Genomic DNA, 24514 nt, shown 5'->3' on the forward strand with positions numbered 1-24514 from the left:
CCAAGTTCCATCCCCAGTTCCATCCCCAGTCCCAGTCTCAGACCCAGTTCCAGTCCCAATCCCCTATGCTGGCTGAATGCGAATGCCAAGACATGGCCAGCCACAAAGTTAATGCCAAATTCATGCTCTGGCTTCCGCTTCAAGTCCGCCCTGCGTCCGGCGTCCTGGTTTCTTCCATTGCATCCCTGCCCGTAGTCCGTTGTCCAATGTCCAATGTCCAAACTATGTGTCATGCATTCGAAAGGACGTTGATAATCCCGGGCTGAGCCCCCGATTCAGTGGGTTAGTTAAGGGGAGGTCCGATGGTCGCCAAAATAAGGTTTTAAACCCGGCACTTAGACGGCGTTTAGTGTAGAACGTTTCTGGAAAATCGGACAGGTTTTGGATCACATATTTGTATGAAATCAGAGATCAGAATGAAATCTATGAATTAAGTGTACATTAAGCTGTTTAAGTTTATTTGTAACATGCTAAACACAGGAAGAAAAGGATTGATTTTAGAAACGATTTTGGGTGAATATATATAACTTTTTATATGAGCCTGCTATAAGAATATCAGGAAATATCGATTTATCGAATTATGTTATACATTTCCTCTCGTTACATATATAAAACCCCAATCTGCTTGTTATTTTAAAAGACTCTTTTATAAGCCTATATAAAAAGTATGTGTTTGCAAACAAAACTCAAGTAATTGGCAGACTTCCAAGCCAAAGCAGCTATAAACTGTCTCTCTAAGGGGTATTAATTTGTCTGGAAAGTCCACAAATGACTTCTTTTTATATTTCTCGGGAGCGCTAGCTGATTTGCATTTAACCCAGTTGGCTTTGTGCTCGAAATGTTTTGCTGCTCGACTGCCTTGGCGAACTTCTAGCTGCCGAGCTCCCAGCTCCCAGCTCCGAGCTTCGACTTGACTTCGCTCGGGCCAAGGATGCACGTTCTGGCGGGCTCGTAAATCCATTTGTGCCGTTTAATTGAAATATGGCACCCCGAAGGGGGAATCCCCGGTAGTGTTTGTGTATTTGTCTGGTTTACGATTTGGGCCAAATGAATTTTGCTGCACTCGCAGGATTAGCGCACAAGGATATGACTTCCATTTACGACTCGCTGTCGGGCCATAAAATTTCATTTGGCGCATGGTGCCCCTCGATTTCCTCTTGGTCATTCTGGTAATTAATAATCTTTTCATCTCTCTTTCAACGCTCTCTCGATTGCAGGACAACAAGCTGCGCCAAATTGTGACCCTGGGGCAGCAGGACACGCTGGAGGAGAAGACGGTGACGGTCTGTCACGGTTCCGATTTCGTCAATATGACGTTTGTCAACTTTTGCTGCACCCGACGGGACATTGCCCAGGTGAGTCAATCCACAGTCTGCAGTCCCCAGTCCCCAGTCCCCAGTCCCCAGTTCCGAGTCCCCTGTTGGCCAGCGTCCAAGTTAGCTTTAGTAGCCACCTCATTATTGGCCACTTGGCGGACGCGGTGACAACAAGCTGACGACTCGGAAGTGTGACAACTGAAAAGTATTGAAAGGGGAAAAGCCATTTACCATTTGCTTGGCCCATTTGTGGGTCACCTCGACACACAGACAAACAACATACACTTTACACACACATCAAACCACACACCACTCACACACCCAGTTCCCAGTCACTCGGGGAATTGGGTCGAGTGTGCGACGCTAATGATGGACATGATGGTCGGTAGCCTTCTGTACACTTTGAGAAATTGCAGGGGGACTTTGAAATTATTTAAATTAATTGCTTATTTCCAAACCAAATTCCTAAAATACTTTCTGTTAAAAAGGTCTTTCACACATGAAATGTTTGAAATCATCTATTTTTCTAATGTAAAGATACAAATTTGACAGCAGCTAGAAACCAGAAAATAATTCCCCAAGTCTTCTTTTTACTTTAAAAAATATTTCTTATTAATTTATAAACATTCAACCTCCACAAAGAGCTTCTTCCTTATTTGTTGTCCAATCTTTTCTGTTTGTGTATTATTGCTGCTCCACCTTTTTGGAGGAGACACACCTGTGCCATGGAACGCCCTTTGTTTTTGGCTATTTTTAGTGTGGCTCCGACGAAGGCTCGACGCGTAAAGAATTATTATGGACCACTCAACGGTGCTTTTTTATTGATTTCCGTCCAGGAGGGGCGTGTCCAAACTTCGACCATCCTTCGTGTCCCGTCTGCCAGCGTCGGCCAGGCTCGACCTTGCCCGAGAAGGAATCAATGTTCTATTTTATCAATGGTCAGCAGAACCCCAGGTCCGGGTCCGTGCTGTTGTGGTTATTATTTTTGGCACGCGTCGCGGACATATTCCCGAAATAAACAAAAAGGCAAAACTCGAACCGCAGCGCAGCGGCAAATAAAATTATGAGAATGCCGAAAATATTCATACGTTTTTCAAAAGGCGCGCAAAAATAAGCGACGCAAAGGAAAATAAACAAGAAAGAAAGAAAATGCTTGGCCATGACGATAGTTTGTGGTTTAGAAGCTAGAAACAAACACTCTGTCTCGAACGCATCACTCGGGGGTCTGCCTGCATCACGCATACGCCCCGTGTGCTGCTTCCAAATACCAATACACCCACACAATATCTGGGGGGGAAAATTCCTTTTACATGAGCAAATCCGTGTCCATGTCCGTGCCCTGACCGTGTGTGTTACAGCACATTTTGGGTTAATCAAATTCATGGAAAAAGCCAACTTTAAGCAAATATTACGCTTCCTGGTATTGGTTTTATTGATAGTTAGCCGTTTTCCTTTGTTCTGGACGAAATCAATGTTGATATTTGATTTTGTCTACGTTGTGTTTGTGGCATTCATAGGGAAAAGCAGAGAAGATTTTAAACAAATATTGCTCATACGTCGGGTTAGCCTTGTATTTACACAGAATTTTGGATTTAATCAAGGTACAGGAAATTTGATTAATGCAAAGAGTTTTCCTGAAGGCAAACTGTTTGTTTTGCTGCAGGGATTAATTTTGTGAAATATTAAAAGATGTATATAGCTATACTTTGGTTTAATTTTAAAGGTAATTTAAATTCAAGCTTATTTTGGTTTGGATTCTTGCCTCAGGGGATTCTATCCTTCAGGAAATATAATTCAGAGCTAGTTGTCTATTCTTTCCTTCATTTTGAGCCATCTCAATGTTGATTGAACCCACCTTCCATTTCCTCTCTTGACTGAAATACAAAGGTAAGCTCACCCCAAAATGCAGACATTCCCCGCTTCGCCACTTCGTTTTAATCCATCCTCCAGGTGCTCACCACATTCCGCATTCTCTTTTTCCAGCTCTGGTCCGATGGCCTCATCAAGCTGGCCTACAGCCTGGCCCAGCTCAATGGCTCGGCGATTATGTTCCTGCAGAAGGCCCACACCAAGCTCTGCCTGCAGGTGGACAAGACTGGACGCATACCAGTGAAAAAGTAATTGACAATCATCCCCAGTCCCAATCTCTCCCTCCCTGTGCTCTCAATGCCCAATGTTCAGAGCCCAAGGGGTTCTGGCTGGGATCGCCTGGCTTTTGTGCATTGTGCGTTGAAGCATTTGACAAATATTTGTTAAGTGTAGCAGCCATCAACGTTGAGCTTGAAAATTGAAATTTACGCCAATTTCTATTTCGCATTTTCTCCCTGCTCCTGGTACTGCTCCTGTTCCTGCCACTGCTACTGCTACCTATTTGCGGCCACTCCTGGAACGTGGCTCATGCATCACTGACGAACATCATCATCGTCATCATCAACGCATTGTCTGCCCTTTGGTGCTTGGTCCTTGGTCCTTGGTCCTCCTTCGCTGGTCAATTTTTGGCCGTGACCACTTTAGCATCATAAAACTTTTTGCCCAGAACAAGGAGGATCGGAAACGTGTCGAGAAGGCGCTGGACGTGACCGGGTTGCCTTCGGGAAAGGTCGATAGCATATCGGTGTCGAAATTTCAATTCGAGGACTTTTACAATTTGTACAAATGCCTCACGCAGCGGTCGGAGGTGGAGCGGCTATTTGACAGCATGTAAGTTTAGACCACAAAAAAAGTGGAATTCAATCTATATTGTTTGATGAAGACCATAATAAACACTCTTCAGTTAATTTATTATTATATAATTACTCATGCTACGAGTATTTGCTTTTAATTGTAATAACAAATGTTCAGTGTTTGTGTTATTTATAGTCGTAATTTATCTATAATTTATTCATGACATAATTACCACTTTTAATAGGGGCTTCCTTCCTTTTTGATGACATTTATGAAGTGTCTTTTAGTGTATAATTTTATGTAAACAGCAGAGTTTCCTGTAAATATTCATTGCTTTTCTTTTATTCCTTAGCGTTGGCAACTCGAAGCGCAAGTGCATGTCCATTGCCCAGCTGGTGGAGTTCCTCAACAAGACGCAGCGTGATCCCCGCCTGAACGAGATCCTGTATCCCTATGCGAATCCTGCTCGGGCCAAGGAGCTCATCCAGCAGTATGAGCCCAACAAGTTCAATGCACAAAAGGGCCAGCTCAGTTTGGATGGCTTTTTGAGGTGAGTCTGACTTGTTGCCGATGGGAGTGAAGTGAGGAGGAGGAGGAGGAGGAGGAGCAGAAGTGAGATGCTGTTCTGTTCGTGACAGCTTATCAGGCGCAGCTGACAGCTTTTAGGCCTGTTAGAGTCACTTGAAGGCTCTCTTGAGTACAACTACGAGTGCGACTGCGAGTGCATATCCTTTGCATATGCATATGACGTTTGTTAGGGGGGGCGGGAAACAAAAAAGGTAATGGGAGGCAGCGTGACAACTCGCTAAGGATGCGACCTTGGCCAGAAACTGCTCGAATCCTTGAGCCTTCAGCCGCCAAGTGGATGTGTTACCAGAAGCCTACACAAACAGAAATAGGTGCCCCAAAACGAGAGATCCTCTTTGAAGGTAAAAGTTGCTCCTAACTAAACAAGAAATCCTTGTAGAATGTACAACAACCTAAATCTTAGATTGCAATTACAAGGAAAGACTAGTGAGATGCCAAAATTTAATCCAAGTGCATTTGCCTCATTGTTAACATGTTTCGCGGAAAGCTGCTGGCAGCCATAAAAGGCTTAGGGACACTTGAGGCAGCTTTTCTCACGCTTACACTTAAGTGACGACACATACTCTTGGTATCCTTTGCCTCCTCCTCCTCCGTTCTCCTTATGTGCCGCCTAACTAAATCCCTTCTATTCCCTCAGGTACCTCATGGGTGATGACAACCCCATCATGGCTCCCAACAAGCTCGATCTCTGCGACGATATGGACCAGCCGTTGTCGCATTACTTCATCAACTCCTCGCACAACACCTACCTGACGGGCCATCAGCTGACGGGCAAGTCCTCCGTGGAGATATACAGGCAGTGCCTCCTGGCAGGATGCAGGTGAGTGTGCCGCTCCTGTGGGGATCTTAATCCTGGCTAGTTGGGGAGTGGAATGCAAATGACGCAACTGGATGTGGTCAAATGTGGTGTTGGATGCTGCCTGGCCATGACCTTGGGCCACGTGTGTTGTTGAGTGTGTATGTGTGTTGCAAATATGACCTTCATCGCAACTCTCTCTCTCTCTCTCTCTCTCTCTCTCTCTCTCTCTCTCTCTTGCATTCACTTGAGCGAACGTGAGTGAGTGAGTGAGTGCATCAGGTGCATCAGTTTTCCCATGAAAACTGTGTGTGTGTGCACTGGAAAACAAGATTTATCTCACCATTGTCCCACGATAATGGTAGATTTTCACTAATTTAATTGGATTTTTCTGAGACTAGAGTAAATAGGGATTGATAATTTAGATATGATAGATTGTTAAATGCTTTTTAACATATTGAAAATGTATTACATTTTGATATATTGAATTTATTTAGTTAAGTTAAAAGTAATCAAAATTGTAGAAAACATTTAATTAAATTGATTTAAAATAATTTGAATTAGGACTGTACATACATATATTAAAGCGGATATCTTTGCTAATCTAGAAATTAAACAATCTTCGGGAAGCCCAAATTTTATATACCCTTGCAGTTTCCAATTAAATTATAGGATCAAATCGGAAATTGATCATAATTAAGCTTAAAATATTTCCATTCTTTGAAACGATATTTATTGTTATTTTTCTATGACAATTTTTAGACAGATGAAAGTTTAAAAATCTCATAACTAATCCAAAAAAGCTCCTACGCTAGTTTTTATTAGGTTAATAAATCTGCATACTAAATTTAACAATTAAAAAATTTGACAATTTTACCAATTTTTGAAAAATTTCACGATTTAACGAACCCCTTATAATTTTTTTTTTTTTTTAATTTCGAATTTATTTTTTTTTAACCTGGGATAGCTAAATCAACTCGACTGTTAATGCTGATCAAGAATATATATGATTTATAGGGTCGGAAATGAATCAAAGTGTAACAACCCTCGGACTAAAATGAAAATACCCTAAAATGCGAAATAATGTTTTATATATTTGGCCTTATTTTGCCAGTTGCCAGTGTTCCGTTGGTTTTATTATAGATAATCGAATTGGTCACTGTTTCAGCTTGGTTCGTTTTTCGCAGAACATAAAAGTTTAGAGTGGCGTCATTAAAGTTAATGTACATTTTATTACGAGATGTGCCCTCTATCCTTTCGAATTTATCCGCTTGCCAATTGGCTGGATTGTCAGTTTAAATTGCCTGTGTTTGCCAGAGGATAAATGTATTTATTTCGCCAGCTTACACAGGCGACTATTGATTATTTTTCTCGGTGCGCTGCACTCTTGTATTCCCTGTGTCACTCGCTGTCGCTCCTTTGAAGCCCTGATGATGCCTCTGACGATGATGCCTCTGACGATGATGCACACACATCACAAAATTTATTGACGCAGAAGCTGTTACTTTGCGTTTATTTTCCGCTTGCACGCCTGTCGCAATGCATTCGCCACTTTGCGTACGATTTACGGTCCGGGGGGGGGGAAATGCAATGTGGGGGGAAATGCAATGGGGAAATGCCAGAGGAAAAGTGAAAAGGAAATTGTCATTTTGGTTTTACTGCTTGCGGTGCATCTGTCATCGCCGCTTTATTGCAGATGCGTCGAGCTGGACTTTTGGAACGGACGCACCGAGGAGCCGGTCATCGTCCACGGCTACACCTTCGTCCCGGAGATATTCGCCAAGGATGTGCTGGAGGCCATCGCAGAGAGTGCATTTAAAACATCCGAATACCCTGTGATATTGAGCTTTGAAAATCACTGCAACCCAAGGCAACAGGTGAGGAATTGTAAAACGTTTAGAAGGGGTGTCTTTGGGTAACATTTTAAAGCAGGATTAGGAGGCAAATAGAGCTAAGCTAGCGAGAGTTGTAGCTACAATTTCAAGCATCTGAGGATACTAAGTTCCAAAAGACTAACAACAGAAAAATTACTGAACCCCAAACAAAAAAATGGTAGTACGGCAGTAAAAACTGTAGGTACACTCCCCGCTCACCTTGTTAGCAAACATCAAATTGCACATCGCAGAAGGGCATAAAGTTACTTGTCCTAAAACAACAGGCAAAGGCAGAGTGTGGAGTGAGTCCTCCACTGAGCGGCCTAATCCATCATTCGCCAAACGAAAGACAAACAAAGAACAAGGCCCACATGAGGGAGCAGGAGTCCTTCAGTCCGAAAACATTACTTAAAGACCATGAAGGGAGTCCGGGAAACGGGTTTCGGGTCTCGGGACTCGGGCAGCTCCTGTCCCCCGGAACGTGGCGAATCTCAGAAGCCACTCGAAAGGTAATTGCTGGCTGCTTAAGCTCCACGAGCGAGATAATAACAAAGGCAAAGTTTTTACGGCCTGAAAGAAGAGGCAGCCGGAGAGCCGGAGTATGCCCAACAAGAGGCTAAAGTTTAACCATTAAAAGTAGTAATATAAACTAAATTTCCCACTGGGAGGCAGGTAACAGACGTGCCGCGTGCCAGAAGACAAAACTTACTACACAGCAAAGCTTGAGAACATATGTTGGAAGAGGATATACACGGCCAAAAATTAATAAACATAAGAATAATTCATAATTTTCAGGGAACTTGTAAGATAAAGATACAACAAAGAAGTTTTCTATAAGAGGAGATAATTATATTCATCCAAGGAACATGATTATAAAGCGGTTTAAGGCATGCAATATTAATTAATTTCCAATTTGTTCTCTGTGTAGATAGGGGAAAACTTTGCGTTATGTTAACCCATCAATTGCCAGTTAGCAGATTGTTAAGCTGTCTTACTCGACACAACTTTATGCCAGCTCATTTATTTTCCCCTCTCGTACTCTTCCAATCCCATTCGATAGGCGAAAATTGCCAACTATTGCCGCGAAATATTTGGCGATATGCTGCTCGACAAGCCAATGGACTCGCATCCCCTGGAACCCAATGTGGACCTGCCACCGCCTGCCATGCTGCGTCGAAAGATCATCATCAAGAACAAGAAGAAGCACCATCATCACCATCACCATCACCACCACAAGAAGCCGGCACAGGTGGGAACGCCGGCAGCCAACAACAAACTGATGACGGCCAACTCAGGTGAGTGCCCCGTGCCACATGGCGTATGCGTAATGTGGCCAGAGTTATGCTCCCCTAGTTGTTTTTCCCAGGCTCCCTGTCCCATATGTTATGCCATCGAAGCACATGGCCGACAGAGCTACTTCCTGCTTCCATTTACCCCGTTCTTCTGCTTTCTTCGCATAGAACCCAAAGAAGAAGTCTATGAAAAATGCAAATGAGCTCCGCACACGCAGCAGCTGCCCGGGGTTTTCCTAAGCAAAAAAGAAAAGTTCATCAGTTGAGGGAAGGCAGGCTGGGAATATCAAATTCAAGGCAATGTAAGGGTAGAGGTAGGAGAGAGACTCCTAATGAACACAACATGCAGGATGGCAAACAGTTGGAACTTTAAGTGTTCAATGTTGGAATTTTTGCTTGTAAAGACTCCTTAAATTGCGAACATTTTTTACATACATAAATTCAAGGCAATTTCCTAGTTGAATATTTATCCAAAATAGTCCTGGAAGTGTATCTTCTATGCTCTCTTGAAAACTTTGTTCTTTTTACTGAACTGAAATGTTGTTTATAAATTTGCTGCCTGGCCACTTCCACTTAAACTTCCTGTTTTGCCACAGCAAGGTCCTGGGTCCTGGCGGAGCCATTTGCATCCACAGCTGCACAGTTGTCCCTGGGGCCCGACATTTGTCGCCATTTCGCAGTGACCGCACCCCGGGTCTCCTCATTTTATGGCCACATCCTTCTGCCATTGGCCGGATGACATTTAGCTCATGAATTGCAAAAAGCCAATTTATAAATGCAAATGGCTTTGGCCCCCGGCTGCAATTGCAGCTAAAGGGGGATCCCCAGCTGTCTGTCAGTTCTGTCAGATCCAAAGGATCCCCCAGCTCCCTCTCTCTCTTGTAATTTGATTTATACATATTTTTTTATTATATTCCATTAAGGCGAAACTGGATTTTAAAAGCCTGACGCATTTTGCGTAAATCCATAACTTAATTGGTTTGGGAACAGGGCATGAAGGACACTCAATAAATTTATTTATCTACATTTATATTTATGTATATTTATTTATTTACCTTTTCCAGTGGATGCAGCGGCCAAGGCGGCGCAACAGGTGGCTGCCCATGAGGATGGGGCCAGGAGCACGGCCAATGGGGACATCGGCGGTGCTGCGGGACATGCTCCGCCATTGCAAGTGAGTATTCACCGGAAGGCCAAAGGTCGCTCCCAACAGCATGACATATCTCTCCATTATGGCTATTACCATTGTGGGCGTGGCAGTGGCACTGGCAGTATCGTGCCTGTAATTGCATTTAATGGTCCACACACACATGACCACAAGGAGCCATTCCACATTATAGGCCGTGGTGGTGTCTCTGTTGACCCGGCTGATTTGTATTTCTGTTTGCCGTTTGGTGTTTGTTTGCCCATGGTGATGGCGTTGTCGATGTCTATTACGATGTCACTGCCATTGCCTGTGCCTGTGCCTGTGTGGATGATGATGATGATGATGATGACGATTGTCATCAGGGCTGTTGTGGTTGCATACGCAATAATCGTGATGATAACACTCCAAGGGGATACATATGGGAGTGATGCACAGTTAGAAACTAGAGCTTGAAAGATTCCAAATTTCATTAAAAGTAACATTCATTATTAGGAAGGGGAATAAAAATACCCTTTGAAGCTAATATAATTATAACGCTATGAAAAAGTCATTTCAGACAGATGTATGCAGATTTATAAACCTATAAAAAACTTACATAGGAGCGGTTTCTGAATTGAAGTTAATGCTTTTTTGGCTTAGTTATGAAATTTTTAAACTGTGATTTGTTTAACTAATTGCCTTATAAAATATAGACAAATACCGACTCAAAGAATGGTATTGTACGTTTAGTCAGAAGATTGTAGAACTGTGAAGGAGTCATTTCGACCCCATAAATCATAACATATATATTCTTGATCAGCATCAACTGCCAAATCGATCTAGCTATGTTTAAAAAAACTTATTATTAACCAACTAAAAACTAACATAGAAAAGTTTTCCGAATGAAAATTAACGCTGTTTTGGCTTAGTTATGAGATTTTTAAGGTTTGAATTGTCATATAAAAATATGTATTTTTTTCTGTAGCTCTCTAAATACTCTTATTTTCTTCCTCTGTCTGTGAGTGTCTGGTTTGGACTCCGAGTTACAAATGAATGTATGGAAATGAATGAAATAGAGTGGATGTGTGCTCTATGGAAATGTATGAAATGGTCAGGGACTACTCCACTCCACTCCACTCCACTCCACTCTACTCTACTTTATTCCACTCAAGTCAACTCTGAAGGGAGAATGACATATGATACGCTCACTAATCAGACGATACTCCCCGCCAGCTGTAATCCCAGGCGGTAATCACAACTCTGGCCTCAAGGGAGAGCACCCCAAAAAGGCCTTCACTCGGCCGGAACTGGAAACCCGAACTAATTTGGCTAAATGTTTGCCAAATCTCTTTACCCCTCATAGATTTCAATTAGCCAGCTGTGCTATGCACTTTAATTTAATTTGCAATTTGCTAGCGTGCCATTAGTGCAGCAGCGCCATAATTTATGCATTTTTTACATGCCTACTTTGGGTTTAGTTTCAGGTTTAGGTTTAATGGTTGTGTTGCATAATAAATACCGCTTGGGAAGCGCTGGCCATTTGCAAATCGCTGCTAATGGAAGTCAGTCAGGCCTCTACACAGTTTGATGAGCACTGGTTATAGTTATGCTAGGCAATTTTTGGGTTTACGCTGGGGATTCACCGGCAGACTTGCTCTTGGTCCTTGCCAGTGGCCAGCTGCACTTTATCTCTGACAGCCGGAATTGTGGGGCTTTTATAAATCGATTCCGGAGTGACGTGATTCCATTGGGATGCGGCAAGGAGAAAGGGTAAAGGCGAGCGGAAACCAGAGACCGCAGACCGCCATGTCCTGGTTGTCGTCGTGTCGTAAACTTTATGCAATGGCCAACAATGCATTGTGTACTTCCGCCTTTCGGCCCTTTTCAACCCTTTCCGTTTCCCTCAAATGGGGAGAGGAAACACAATCTGCGCCATATTCTTGCCTCGCATTCGCATTATCTGCACGTAGAGAAAAGTCTAACGAATATAATAAGCTTTTATAATCATAATTTAAATGGAAATAAATCAGAAATTCATTTTTATAGCAAAGAAACTTTAATTACAGCATTGCAAACCCTTTAAAATCCTTTTACAGACTTATAATATTTCTTAATACAATTTTGAGATGATATTCTCGTAAATTTCCCCCCGTGCAGGATGCGAGGGAGCGAGTAGGTCCTCTGCAGGGAATGCGAGTATACAACATAATAATAGGTCTCATATTCCATCTGCCATTTCTCATGTGGGGACTGACCCTTCCGAGGGGGGTTTGGCCAGGGGCAATGCAACGCAATGACATGCAATTTAATAGTTCCGCCCTGGGGACACCACTGCGTATACACAATATTGCGGGAACTGGTGACCTCAGGCAGATGCAAAAGCAAGGGATTAGCCATTTTCTTAACTAACTGTTCTCCCTTTCGTTATAGCAAATCCGCCAGAGCTCCAAGGACAGCACCGGATCATCCGACTCGGATAGCTCCTCGGATGATGAATCCCTGCCCAACACCACGCCCAATCCACCCAGCGGTAATGAACCGCCGCCGGAGAAGGCCCAAAAGGAGACGGAGGCCGGAGCAGAGATCTCCGCTTTGGTCAACTACGTTCAGCCCATACACTTTAGCTCCTTTGAGAATGCAGAGAGTAAGTGTTTGATGGGTTAATCCACTTAACGAAGATCCATTACTATTGTCATTCCTTTACTATATTCCATAGAGAAAAACCGTTGCTATGAAATGTCCTCATTCGACGAGAAGCAGGCCACAACGCTGCTCAAGGAACGACCCATCGAGTTTGTGAACTACAACAAGCACCAACTGTCCCGTGTGTATCCGGCGGGCACTCGCTTCGACAGCTCCAACTTTATGCCGCAGCTGTTCTGGAACGCCGGCTGCCAGCTGGTGGCCCTCAATTTCCAGACCCTCGACCTGGCCATGCAACTCAACCTGGGCATCTTCGAGTACAATGCCCGCTCCGGATACCTACTCAAGCCGGAGTTCATGCGTCGCTCGGATCGGCGACTGGATCCCTTCGCCGAGAGCACTGTGGATGGCATCATAGCGGGCACGGTTTCGATTACGGTTCTCTCCGGTCAGTTTCTCACGGACAAAAGGGTAAACACCTTCGTGGAGGTGGACATGTACGGACTGCCGGCTGATACGGTGCGCAAGAAGTTCCGCACCAAGACGGTGCGTGACAATGGCATGAATCCGGTCTACGACGAAGAGCCCTTTGTGTTTAAGAAGGTGGTTCTCCCAGAGTTGGCGAGCATAAGGATTGCGGCTTACGAGGAGGGAGGCAAACTGATTGGACATCGCGTGCTGCCCGTAATTGGTCTCTGCCCGGGCTACCGCCATGTGAATCTCCGCTCTGAGGTAGGCCAGCCCATAGCCCTGGCCTCGCTCTTCCTGTGCGTGGTGGTCAAAGACTACGTGCCCGACGATCTCTCCAACTTTGCCGAGGCCCTGGCCAATCCGATCAAGTACCAGAGCGAGCTGGAGAAACGCGACATCCAGCTGTCCGTGTTGACGGATGACGATGCGGTGGGCAATGCGGACGAGGACCTCTCCAAGTCGTGTGAGTAGATGCAGATGTAGGCGTAGCAGCAACACCACTCTCTCTCATCCCACTTGGAGTTTTAATTTGCCTTCTTTTCTTTCTACTTTTCTTTTTGGTAATACTTTCGGTTATACTTTTGGATTTATGGATTTTGGTTAAACCAACACCACAAACACAAACCCGAACCTGAACCCGTACCACCACCACCCACTATCCACCACCAACAACCACACTCTTTCCCACTCAACACTCCACACCCAACGGTTGACGGACACACAAACTGCACCTCCGCCCCTGAACCTATATCCCCCTTGCCCCCCTTGCTCGATTCTGTCTCTGATCCTCCAGTCGTTTTCGTCCAAGTAGGTGGCCAGAAGAAGGAGCTGCGTCCGGTGGAGTCGCTAGCCACCTCGCCCAAGCACAGGGCCAGCATCTCGGCGGCCGCTGCGATGAGTGTGGAGTGTGTGCCCATGGATCGCACGGATGGCGGACGAGGGGATCAGGACTGCGTCTCCATAGTGGCTCCCTCCATCCAGCATCAGCACTCTCTGGACCAGTCTGTCAGCACCTCCATACGGCAGGTAGAGTCATCGCAGTTCGATGTGGATCTGGTGGTGGCCGAGCCGCTAGACAAGATACTGGAGCACAAGAGCGTCAAGGAAAAGCGGCTGGAGATGGAGAAGAAGCTGGAGTCGCTGCGCAAGAAGCACGACAAGGAGAAGGTCAAGATCGCTGGCCAGAAGTCCAGTCCCCTGGAGGGCAAGAAGCCCAAGTTTGCCATCACCAACAAGCTGGTGAAGCGGCTGAGCAATAAGAGTCTGTAAGTGTTCGGGCGTGGGTTCCTAGGTGGCATTGCCAGACGACACCGTTGAAATTAGTAATTGTCTCTCTCCGAACAGTGAGCCCGGTGTGGAGGTGCCCGCCTGTCCCCTGGATCTGGGCGACAGCAGCGAGGAGAGTGCAGGCGCGGGTGAGGATCTGGCTGGAGGAAGCAGTAACTCTAACCAAGATGGAGGCACCCAGGAGACGCGTTTGCGCAGTGCCTGTCGGGAGTACACATCACAGTATCGGGAGCTGCAGGAGAAGTATCATGAGGCCATCTACAGTGCCGCCGACAAGGTGCTCAAAGCCTCCCAGACGGCGCAGGTGAAGCAGCTGAAGGCCTCCCTCGACAAGGTCACCGGCGAGGTGATGCACCAGCTGCAGGAGGCGCGACGCAACGAGGTCAAGAATCTGGCCACGGTGCATCGGGATCGAGATGAGCTAGTCAGGTGAGTCTTCTGATTAATATCCTCAATGATAATGTTTTTGCACCCATGCAGGGTATAATCAGTCAGAAGCTTAAAACGTAATGAAGGAGTCATTTCCGACCCTATAAATCATATATATTTTTGTTCAGCATCGAGTTTATCTAGCTATGTCCGGTTTATAAAAATGTTTTCGGAAATTTCATAAAAATCTTTTGAAAACTGGAAAAGTGATATTATTTTTTCTTAAAACTTTTCGATTGTTCGTATGGCAGCTATATATATGTAGATATATAGTCCACCGATTCGCCATGCTCCGACTTAAATACTAGTAAAATTATATAGAAGAATAACACAATAGTTTTATTGCTTTCTCTAAAATTTGCTCTGAAACAAATCTCGCACATCTGTGCATATAATTCCCAACTGGTTTAAACATCCCCGGAACGAAGTGTCTTCTGCCGACCAAATCTCAGAAATGCGTTGTGTTACAAAAGTTGCAAGTCATTGCTTATTATTGTTCAAAGTTAGTAACTAGTCATAGATAGATACTTGCTTAGATTCTTGCTGCTCAGAGTTACTTGCTGCTTATAGGTAATTACTGATCATAGTTACTTACTGGTCGTAGATATTTACTGGTCATAGTTAATATGTGGTCACAGCTATGTACTTACCGTTGAAAGGTACTTGCTGATCCTCTACATTTAACAACCGTTCTCTGGCAGTTATATTATATATTATTCAGATTTTCATATAAAGAAAGACGAAATTTAATAATAATAAAGGATAGCTTTGAATCAAATTCGATAAAAATATGTTACAAACTGTAAACGTTATAATTCTTTTTCTAAAAAAGTCAGTAACTGATCATACATATGTTACTAACTGGTCATAGATAATTGCTGATCAGAGTTACTTACTGCTTTAAATTTTTTTAAATTTGAAATTGTGTATGCAGAAATCTAATGAAAATTAGCAAGTTGTCTGAATGGAAATTAATGTATTTTTAACTTATTTATGATGATTTCCATGATTAAACTACGGTATTTCGACGTAAGCTGTTTCTTTTTTCTATCTTGTTAATGTATGCTTTTTCTAACAGAATGAAACGCGAGGTGGCCAGCTCTGTGGTGGAACGAGGCGTGGCGGAGCGAGTGCGTCTGAAGCAGACCTTCGAACGGCGGACGGATGAGCTGCTCAAGCAGCATGAGTCGGTGCGCAATGCCCTGGTGGATCATCGCTCCAAGGTAAGTTCTATTCACACTATCCCCTTAGCTTTTATGTTCCAACATAAACACTCCAATCAGGCTCGTCAAATCCTTGACAAGGACGCAGAGTCGCGCAGCTGTGTCTCTAGCAGTGGCTTCCTGGTGCTCTTCCATGGACCCCATCACCATGGCTGCTCGGGCTCCGGCTCCGGCTCGGCGGCCAATAATCTCACCCTGAATCTGGAGGCAGGTGCTGCCGGAGGCCTCTCCGGCATCTCGCCAGCCAAGTCGCATAACAGCATTGCGGCAGGATCGGAGATGAAAACGTAAAGGGGCTTCGGTCCCCCCAAAAACCTAGGATTAATTGTGGTTCTACAAGTTGTTAGTCTTCAGTATTTGCAAGCAGAAACATAGAAATGAGAAAGTCTTCGTAGATCTTAAGCAGCGAGGCGCAGTCCCTGCCCTCCACCCCTCTTTGGACAGGAACTGACCTCGACCTCGACCTTGGCCTCGGCCTCGGTCCAAGTGTAATCCAAGCGAATCGCGTTTTCTAACTGAACAAACTAGTTGTAACTCTCTCGCATGTATGATGTACTTTGTAGTCAAACTGTTGACGTACTTCGCAGTATCGGTGTACTATATATATATATCTATATAACTATATCTACATAATGGTGAAGCCCCAACAAACCATACGGTTTCTTCCTATTCGAACTTCGCTGAAACTCTGAGTGTCTAATTAAGCAGCAGCAGATCTAAGTACATAATTTATTGTCTATACGAACGGGGAGGTGCTCCAAGCGAGTGCTCCGCTTTATCTAATGCTAATTGTGGTTGTGTGTATTACTCTTTTAAATTTTACAATTTACATCTAATTTATACGATTAGTTTAAGGCTCTCCTCGCACAAAGCAAACGCTGCAGCAGCTGTGCGACAATGAATCTCTAAAGCGAATGCTAAGCAGTCTAGGCCAACACTTAGTCAATTATTATTTTTCGGTTGGTTGCTATATTTATTCTCGATTGTTTTCATAGTCACTACTCTTACTTACGTTTATTTAGTTCTTACGGAAACTCCAATAAAAGCCTATCGAATTGTTTTCCCCCTGCGATCTTTTACCGCACCTGTATGCCACGCACAAACACAAACAAACGCACACACACACAGACGACGTCGCACACAACCTACAACACCAAAAAGAAAAGTGTCCAAAGAAACCAAAAACAAAGAAAGAAAGTACTAGTGAGGGCGGGGGTTCACAGTTTAATTGAGGATTGTCTAGGAATGGCAGAAAATATTAATAATGTATCGAAAATACACGGGAAACTTTAAAAACATATTCAGATATGTATCATTAATATTGCAATTTAAACCTTAAACGTAATATCTTTCGATGTATGATATTTTCGATGCAATATTGAGTTATACCTTCCTAGCAATACCTCACAAACTGTTAACCCCAACCGCCTGTCTCAATGACAATCAAACAATTTGAAATATGCCAGCCTAGACGAGTATATATTCAATCTTTATCGTAGACCAGACACCACTCTCCCTCCCCTAGGTAAACAGAACACCAACCAAGAACCAAGAACCAAGAGAAGGCAGCTAGAAGAAACCGAGAACGAAACAGAGCCCAGAAGCAGAGCTGCCAAAATTCAAGAACCGCCCACACACAACCTACATGCGAGTACGTACGTAAATCTTAACGAAGAATACTATGAGAATAATCAAAAGATAATGATGTTGAAAGTACATTTCACCGGACGGCAGAACCACCTTAGATGTTGTAATTTCCCATATAACTCTTACTCGAGAATCGACTCAAGACTCCAAGCTCCAGTCTACGTCCATGGACGGGACTCGTATCTCGCTCTCAGTGTCTCAGTGTGTTGTCTCTCCTCCCAAATTGATGTTGTAATGTGTCGTAGTTTTCATAGTAGGATTGGGCCGCATCGGATACGATAATAGCCGACAAAGCAATATCTAGAAGCTACGATGACTGTACTTAGTGTATATGTGTGTGTATATCGTGTATATCGATTGGGTGTCTATCGTCTATTATCGTTGCCTCAATCGTTGTCTCGAATCGGTGTCTATCTCTGTGTATCTTATCCAAATACAATAAAAAAAAATACAGCAAGCAGCAGCCGTAAAAAACTAGTAGCAGCTCAGTAACTCAAAAATTCGAAAATAGTTTTGGTGTTGTACGTATGTAAGCATTACTCGATCGATCAGCTCTAACTGCATCTCTGCATCTGCATCCTGTATCTGTATCTGTATCTGTGTGCTGTTGTCGATGTTGTCGCTATCCCAATCGTTGTTGTTATCGCATCGTAGTTGCTTTAATACTCTTTTGCATGTCGCCCCGATAATACCCCATTATACCCACTGTCCCACTTCAAAGAAATGGCTTTAATCGGTGTTTGTTGTTCGTGTGTGAATTTTCGCTAAGCTAAGTTAACGATAAGTGAGCATCAGAAGCCCTAAAAACTTAAAACGTAAAACCTAAACTTATACGAAAATGAAATTTAAAAATTGAAAAGCAAAAATCGGTGTCAAACACCAAGAAAAAACCCAAGTCAAAGGAAAATACAAAAGAAAAGAGAAGAATGAATAATAATAACAATAAAATATGGAGAGAAGCGGGAACGATACATTTTGAGCAGAGCAACTCACGAATTTGTTGTTGCCTAAATAACATCAACTAGTTAAATAAATGTTTAGATTTACCCTAGAGTTATATACAAATCTACATGCATAAACATACATATTGTGGAACCGAAATCTCATTGTTGCAATAATATATTGCCCAGGCACACTTATAAAGCGTTTACCATAAACCGAAACTCTTGATGTTAGCAAGAATTTAAGATACAAATTTTACTGAAAACAAACAGGCAACTTAAAACCCAATTTAACTGGATATTCCAACTTTAAAATAATAAGCCTTGCACTTACAATTGTTTTCTAGGCGTTTGAGAAACAAACGCTAAACGAGTTCAATTTAATTTAATTTAATTTATTCAATTTAATGTAATTTGAGCTGCGTTTCCCTTATTTATCAAAATTGCCTACTTTTAGGCAGTTCTATATTAGTTGTTAATATTATGTTGCGTCTTTTGGGCTGATTTAGCATTCAGAGAAATAATAAATAGGGCATACTTTTAGGCTGGTTGAAAAATAACTCCATTTTTACAGTTTGAGAAGCACTGGTTCAAGTAAGGTGTAGTTTTTACAGTTTGAGAAGCACTGATCCAAGTGCGATTGCATTTTTACAGTTTGACAAGCACTGGACAATAACTCCATTTTGGTGCTGTCTCTGACCAATAACTCCAATTTTAAATATTTGAACCGCACTTGGTCCAGTGCTTCTCAAACTGTAAAAAAGCAATCGCACTTGGACCAGTGCTTGTCAAACTATAAATTGTACGTAACCCCCAAAAGTAGGCAATTGTTTTCCAATGAGCAAGGCGGCGAAAGCTGCAGCCTAAAAGATGCCACAAATTTTCAGTATGCAGATATAAACGCTGCAGCCTAAAAGATGCTACAGGCAGATGTAAAATCTGCAGCCTAAAAGATGCTACAAACTTTTAGTATGCAGCTGTAAGTATGCTTTAACTTTAATGGTTTCTATTTGATTTATTTTCCATCACTACAGGGCGATAAACAAACACAAGTTAATTACAAATATGTACATTTTAAAATCAATTGCAGTAAAACAGTCGGTGTTTACAATTACGTTCATTAGTTAATTCAAAGAATAATATCGAAAGAAAACAAAAATAAAAATAATCCACATTGTTGTTGTGATCCGCAGAAAAAAAAACTAAAAAATAAACGTTAAACCAAAGAAATATCGTACAGCCTTTTACATATTGCTTTAAAAACGTTCTTAACTTTCATACTTAAATCTAGTTACGAGTAATAAAAAAATGGATATAAAATCTCGGGGTTAATGGCAAAATTTTGACGTAAAACAAATGCAAATTGAAATTAAGGGGGCTTAAATCTACCGATATGGAAGCAAGATCAGGTAACATACAATTTTTAAAGCTTAAAAGATTCTACAATTTCCTAAGGCACCTATCGGGAGACTCATCACAGCATCTGAACAAATACCAGGCTGAGAACAGAACCCACAGCCATTCCGCAGCTGAGGGCAGCAGCCATAATGGATGAAGCCAGCTGCTTTTCGTGCTGCTTCACGCTCTTGGGGGCCATTATGAGGAGAATGTTGGTGAGATAGCCATTGGATAAGGCAAACACTATGATCATGGCTATGAAGGAGTAGTCGTGCTTCACCAGAACGGGTAGAAAACGGTGCTCGTTGGAATTGGAGCACAGAAAGAACGGCACGAACACCATGCGCACTACGGTAAGGAGAAGCGAGGTGTTTTGGTTGACGGGTCGCTCCAGCCAGCCGGCAAAAAGGCGGCCAAAATAGTCGCCGCAGTTGAAGAACAGATAGTTGACCACGGGCAGGTAGTATACATCTTTGGGAGAATTTGGTTTAAATTTAGATTAGGTAAGAAAGATGTGCAACTCACCTGTCCACTCGCTGTGCCCGTACTCCGACTGCATTAGAACTGTAACTGCCGGATACACCGATAGCGTGGTGGCGTACAGCAGCGCCAGGCATATCACATGCACATAGATCTTGGACATCACCTGGCGCATTATTGGTTCCAGGACTATTTCCCCATCTCCTTCATCGTTTCGAGTGTGCCCGGGTACTGCTCTGATTACCTTATACTTATCGCCGCCCTCCAGGTAATACTTGAAGAACGGCTGATGCGCCAGGATCTCATAGCAGACCAGGCAGAGCAGGATGAGTCCTCCGCCCACGATGAAGAAGATAAAGGCCGTGGTATTGGGGCCCGTGTCAAAGGCCAGCACCAGGATAAAAGCCAGTGCTGTCAGTATGCCGCCCAGAGCCTGACCGCTGACCACGGCCGTCATGAACTCGGAGGGAAAGAGGCCAGCGACGCCATACAGAGCGCCCGACATGGTAGCCGCAGAAACTGAGGTTTAAAATAAGAATTAGTAACCAATATTAAAGATTAATATCTAAAGCAACTCACTGTTAAGCAGCACCACAATGATGAGTGTGATTAAGAAGAACTGCTCCTGCCACTTGTCCGTATTGACCTCCACAAAGCCCGTGGTAAGTCCAAACAGAATGAGGATCATCCATAAAGTGCCCACCATTTTTTGGCGCAGCGAGACATGATGTCCGTAGACGGCATTCAGCAGCAGGAAGGTTGTGCCCGAAATGGTGGCCGTGAGGGCCAAATCGCAGGTGAAGCTCCGCTGCAGTGGGGTGAGCTCTTCGTCCGGATCCGTGCCATTGATTGAGGTATTGCGGAACTTGTATTTCCAGTACTAGAATTGGTAGAGTGAGAGAGAGTGAGGAAGGGTTAGGCTTGAGTCAGCAAACACACTAAGAAAATGCAAAGAGTTATCGTCGTTAAAGTCGTAAAAATAACAAACAAAAACAAAAACAATGCCAAAGCTGATAAGCAGCGCCTTAGAGTTACGCTTGGCCCACTTGCGCTGGGATGTGCGAAGTTCAGATGCGGGCTGGAAAATTTCCACTTATTCATGAAAACTAATTTGTGCCCCGGGTAGTCACTACTTACATCTTCTGCTGTCACAAAGAAATTCCAGGGCGTCATCGTTCCAATGCCCAGCAGGTAGAACACAATGTAGGTGAACAGTCGTCCGCGGGTGGGCTCGTTGGACACCAGCACCACCTCATCCTCGGGTCGTTCTAGGAGACATCTCTCATCGTACTCCTGTTGCTCCTGCGGCCGGAAGGCTGGCACAAAACTGCCCCCTGAGCCCAGGACTTGGTCATCCTCCTCCGCGGCCACCAGCCGCTGTGTGTCACTACTTCCTGGCATTTGCTTTCCTCCAGAGTTGTGAAACCACCTTCAAACGCTTAGCTCATTCAAAAACAGTTGTTTTTCACAGTTTTAGTCAGTTTTATAATCTGTAAAAGGTGCCCAGCTCGGTCTGCATTTTAGTTATGTACGCTACAACGTAAAAAATAAACTGCAATCAGTGGAAACACAATAACAATGCAACTAATAAAAAAAAGAAAAGATAAATAAGCAGCTGATAGGGGTGTGACCGTGTTATGTGGGCAGGTCGCATCAGAGCGTTTAGTTACTCTACAGATACTGGTCACACTGCCAGAGCGGAGACTTCAACCATTCCAGTCCGCGCTCATTTTCAAAACTTATTTTCCTTCCATATGCTTAAACAAGCAAATTACCTGCAGAGCATCCGCCACAAATTGTAATTTAATTGCCAGCAATAGCCGCAACAATAAGAGAAACACCAATATCCTCTAACCAACCGCGTAAAAGCTGATGATGAATGAATGCAATTTGTATTTAATCAATAAGCACGCCCCGCAGTGTTTTAAATCAGCGCACAGCTTCGTTTTACGGCTTAGCGCCAGTCGCAGGATGCGATCCCCGCTCTCCCCTTCTACTCCTTTCATACTTCCTTGGTGAATTTTAATTGGATTTGCATTCGCGAACCCGTTTCTGGCCGCGCACATAAATTTATTTTTAATTTACTTATGCGCGAATTGCCGAGCTCTGCCCTGCGGTTGTTTGATTTGCGAATTAAACCGAAAGGGTCTCGCGAAAGGAGAGCAAGAAAAGAACGACTCGTTAGCGCTGGACAGGGCGGAGGCAGAACAGCCAGAAAAAAAGAGGTATCCAAGTCAAGGATCGATGGAAGCGGGGGGCTGTTCCAGCTTCGATTGTCATCGCGGGGCTTGCAAATTAGATTAGTTCGTAATGATCGCGAGGGGGACTCTCCCAGGCCGCCATTCTATCTCCCAGCGAGAGGCGTGTCATCTCATTAATTCCGTAAAAATGCGCCCCCGCCTCCGGAGCTCAGAGTACCGGGTCCAGAGCCCAATCAATCTCCCGAGGAGAGAGAGAGAGACCCCTTCCTCCCGCCTTACAGGCCACACACTCAGCCTTGGCCAGCCTCGTCTGCTGGCAATTTAAAAATCACATTAAATTAGTCAGCAAGAAATCACCGCAACGAAACCATCAACAAATCATCTCAAATTAAATTCATTCACAGAGCGAACCCCAGATGGAGGAGGGAGCCGGACCGAAGCTGAAGCTGGAGCTGGAGCTGGAGCTGGAGCTGTGCTGATGAGTGGCCAGTCAGTTACTCCTTCAGTCAGTAAGTCAGCCAGCTCATCTCCCATTCATGCCTGGCTCAGGCCACGGGTAGCAGCACTCCCGAGCTGGCTTGGCAATTAATAAAAATGTAAATTCAATTAAATTTATATGACAGCTGGCTGTCAGAAGAGCTCAAATTAAAAATTACTAACAAGACCTGTTCCACATCCGAGCCGTGAGCTACGCGCACTTCCCCCGTTGAGAGTGGAGAGCTACTTGACGAAAAGCCTCGGGCGCAGGCCACGCTTAATTAAAAATCCAGCAACTCCAGCGCCCAGATGGAGCTGACGGAGATTGGCCAGTGCATCCTCCCCCTCTCGCCTCAGTCCCGGGCAATTCTCATTTGCCGGACTTCAATTTGAGTGACGTCCTCCGACCACCCGAGGTGATCATGGAGCTCTGTGCCGAGTGATCTCGGTCCTCGGCTTTTTGGGGTAGCCAAGTGGCAGTTGTCTGGAACGCCTGACAGCCGCTGTTTAGTGGAGGCGTCTTTGCCAGCGAGGGAGAGGAGGTATCTCAAGCGGAGGGACATTTGATTTTGCCTTGTTCTATGCTGAGATATTGCCTTAACCCAAGCCTATAATTTAGGTATTTACTTAAGAAAGTTGCGTTTTCAAGTTTAAATGTTTACTTTGTTAGTTGTTAAGCGATGGAGTTCTATATTTGATGCTTAGCAGGAACAGGAAGCTACTGATGAGAATATGAATCACAGTTTCTGTATCAATAATAATAAAAACCTTTTTCCTATGTTTATATGAAATAAGAAATAAATTCATATATCACGTTTATAATGCATAAAACTTTAAATTACTCGAAAAATAAGTAACATATTGATTCTATTTAAATCTAATAAACGAAAAAAAAACTATCTTCAGAAAGCAGAAGTTTGTATCGAGGTCCCAATTAATTGTTCGTAAAAATCAAATCTTAAAAAGTGTATAACTAAGCCAAAAATGCATTAATTTGATTTCGGAAAGCTTCGCATTGTCAGTTTTTAATAGATTAATAAATCTGCACACTTAATTCAAAAATTAAATTAAAAGAAAAATTGATTTTTGCCGGACAAACCCAGATTGACTCGGCTCTTAATGTTGATCTATAATATATATACGTTATAAGGTCGGAAACTACTCCTTCATTGTATTTTAAACTCCTGACTGAAATTAGAATACTACAAAAAAGAAGCTAATTTCGGAATTCCGAAATTTCTATAACCTTGCAGTGAAAATAGTTCATAACTTTTTCAAAAATGCATTAAATTCAAATTAGAAAGCTTTTCTTTGTTAGTTTTTTATAGGTTAAAAAATCTGCATACTTAATTTAAAATGTAAAAGAATTCAATTTATTTTCAGTTTTTGAAGATTATAACGATGTAACTCCTTATCTTTTTTTGAAAAAAAAATTAAAATTAAAAAATGGCTAGATCGATTCGGATGCTGATCATGAATATATATGATTTATAGGGTCAAAGGGTGAAATGAACTCCATGATTAAAAGGTTTCTGTGGCACCTAAATTAAAGTATTCCTAAGAATATTGCTTATAAAGCAGGAAGAAATTCATTTCATCTGATTGATTTATATAAATATGTTAAGATTTAAACACCAAAAACATTTAAAACCATCTCAGAA

The 24514-nt window shown here is 43.3% G+C and overlaps 2 protein-coding genes across 13 annotated transcripts in view; one reads left to right on the forward strand and one right to left on the reverse strand.

The window, feature by feature from the left end:
* Positions 1–19527, forward strand: part of Plc21C (Phospholipase C at 21C) — a 60683-nt gene extending 41156 nt beyond the window's left edge. For 3 of the 11 annotated variants that reach the window (XM_020956977.2, XM_020956979.2, XM_020956980.2), the window contains exons 4-17: positions 1218–1355; positions 3300–3433; positions 3831–4016; positions 4333–4530; positions 5206–5388; positions 7061–7241; positions 8299–8533; positions 9595–9704; positions 12087–12300; positions 12373–13233; positions 13564–14035; positions 14094–14486; positions 15565–15709; positions 15770–19527. In XM_020956977.2, the coding sequence (XP_020812636.2) occupies positions 1218–1355; positions 3300–3433; positions 3831–4016; positions 4333–4530; positions 5206–5388; positions 7061–7241; positions 8299–8533; positions 9595–9704; positions 12087–12300; positions 12373–13233; positions 13564–14035; positions 14094–14486; positions 15565–15709; positions 15770–16000 (3681 nt within the window). In that variant the 3' untranslated portion in view covers positions 16001–19527. The remainder of the gene's footprint in view (positions 1–1217; positions 1356–3299; positions 3434–3830; positions 4017–4332; positions 4531–5205; positions 5389–7060; positions 7242–8298; positions 8534–9594; positions 9705–12086; positions 12301–12372; positions 13234–13563; positions 14036–14093; positions 14487–15564; positions 15710–15769) is intronic. The other 8 variants (XM_020956982.2, XM_086834868.1, XM_086834869.1 and 5 more) reach the window with 3 other exon arrangements.
* Positions 19293–24514, reverse strand: part of Ent1 (Equilibrative nucleoside transporter 1) — a 57013-nt gene continuing 51791 nt past the window's right edge. The window contains exons 2-5 of one of the 2 annotated variants that reach the window (XM_020956989.2): positions 21313–21708; positions 20755–21055; positions 20221–20694; positions 19293–20166 (exon numbers count right to left, since the gene is read on the reverse strand). In XM_020956989.2, coding sequence (XP_020812648.2) covers positions 19772–20166; positions 20221–20694; positions 20755–21055; positions 21313–21576 — 1434 coding nt within the window. In that variant the 5' untranslated portion in view covers positions 21577–21708 and the 3' untranslated portion in view covers positions 19293–19771. Of the gene's footprint in view, positions 20167–20220; positions 20695–20754; positions 21056–21312; positions 21831–24514 lie in introns of those variants that run through there. The other variant, XM_020956988.2, reaches the window with a different exon arrangement.

This window comes from Drosophila serrata, unplaced genomic scaffold (assembly GCF_035046125.1).
Source record: "Drosophila serrata isolate PLE 108 unplaced genomic scaffold, ASM3504612v1 contig_275, whole genome shotgun sequence".
Taxonomy (NCBI): Eukaryota; Metazoa; Arthropoda; class Insecta; order Diptera; family Drosophilidae; genus Drosophila; species Drosophila serrata.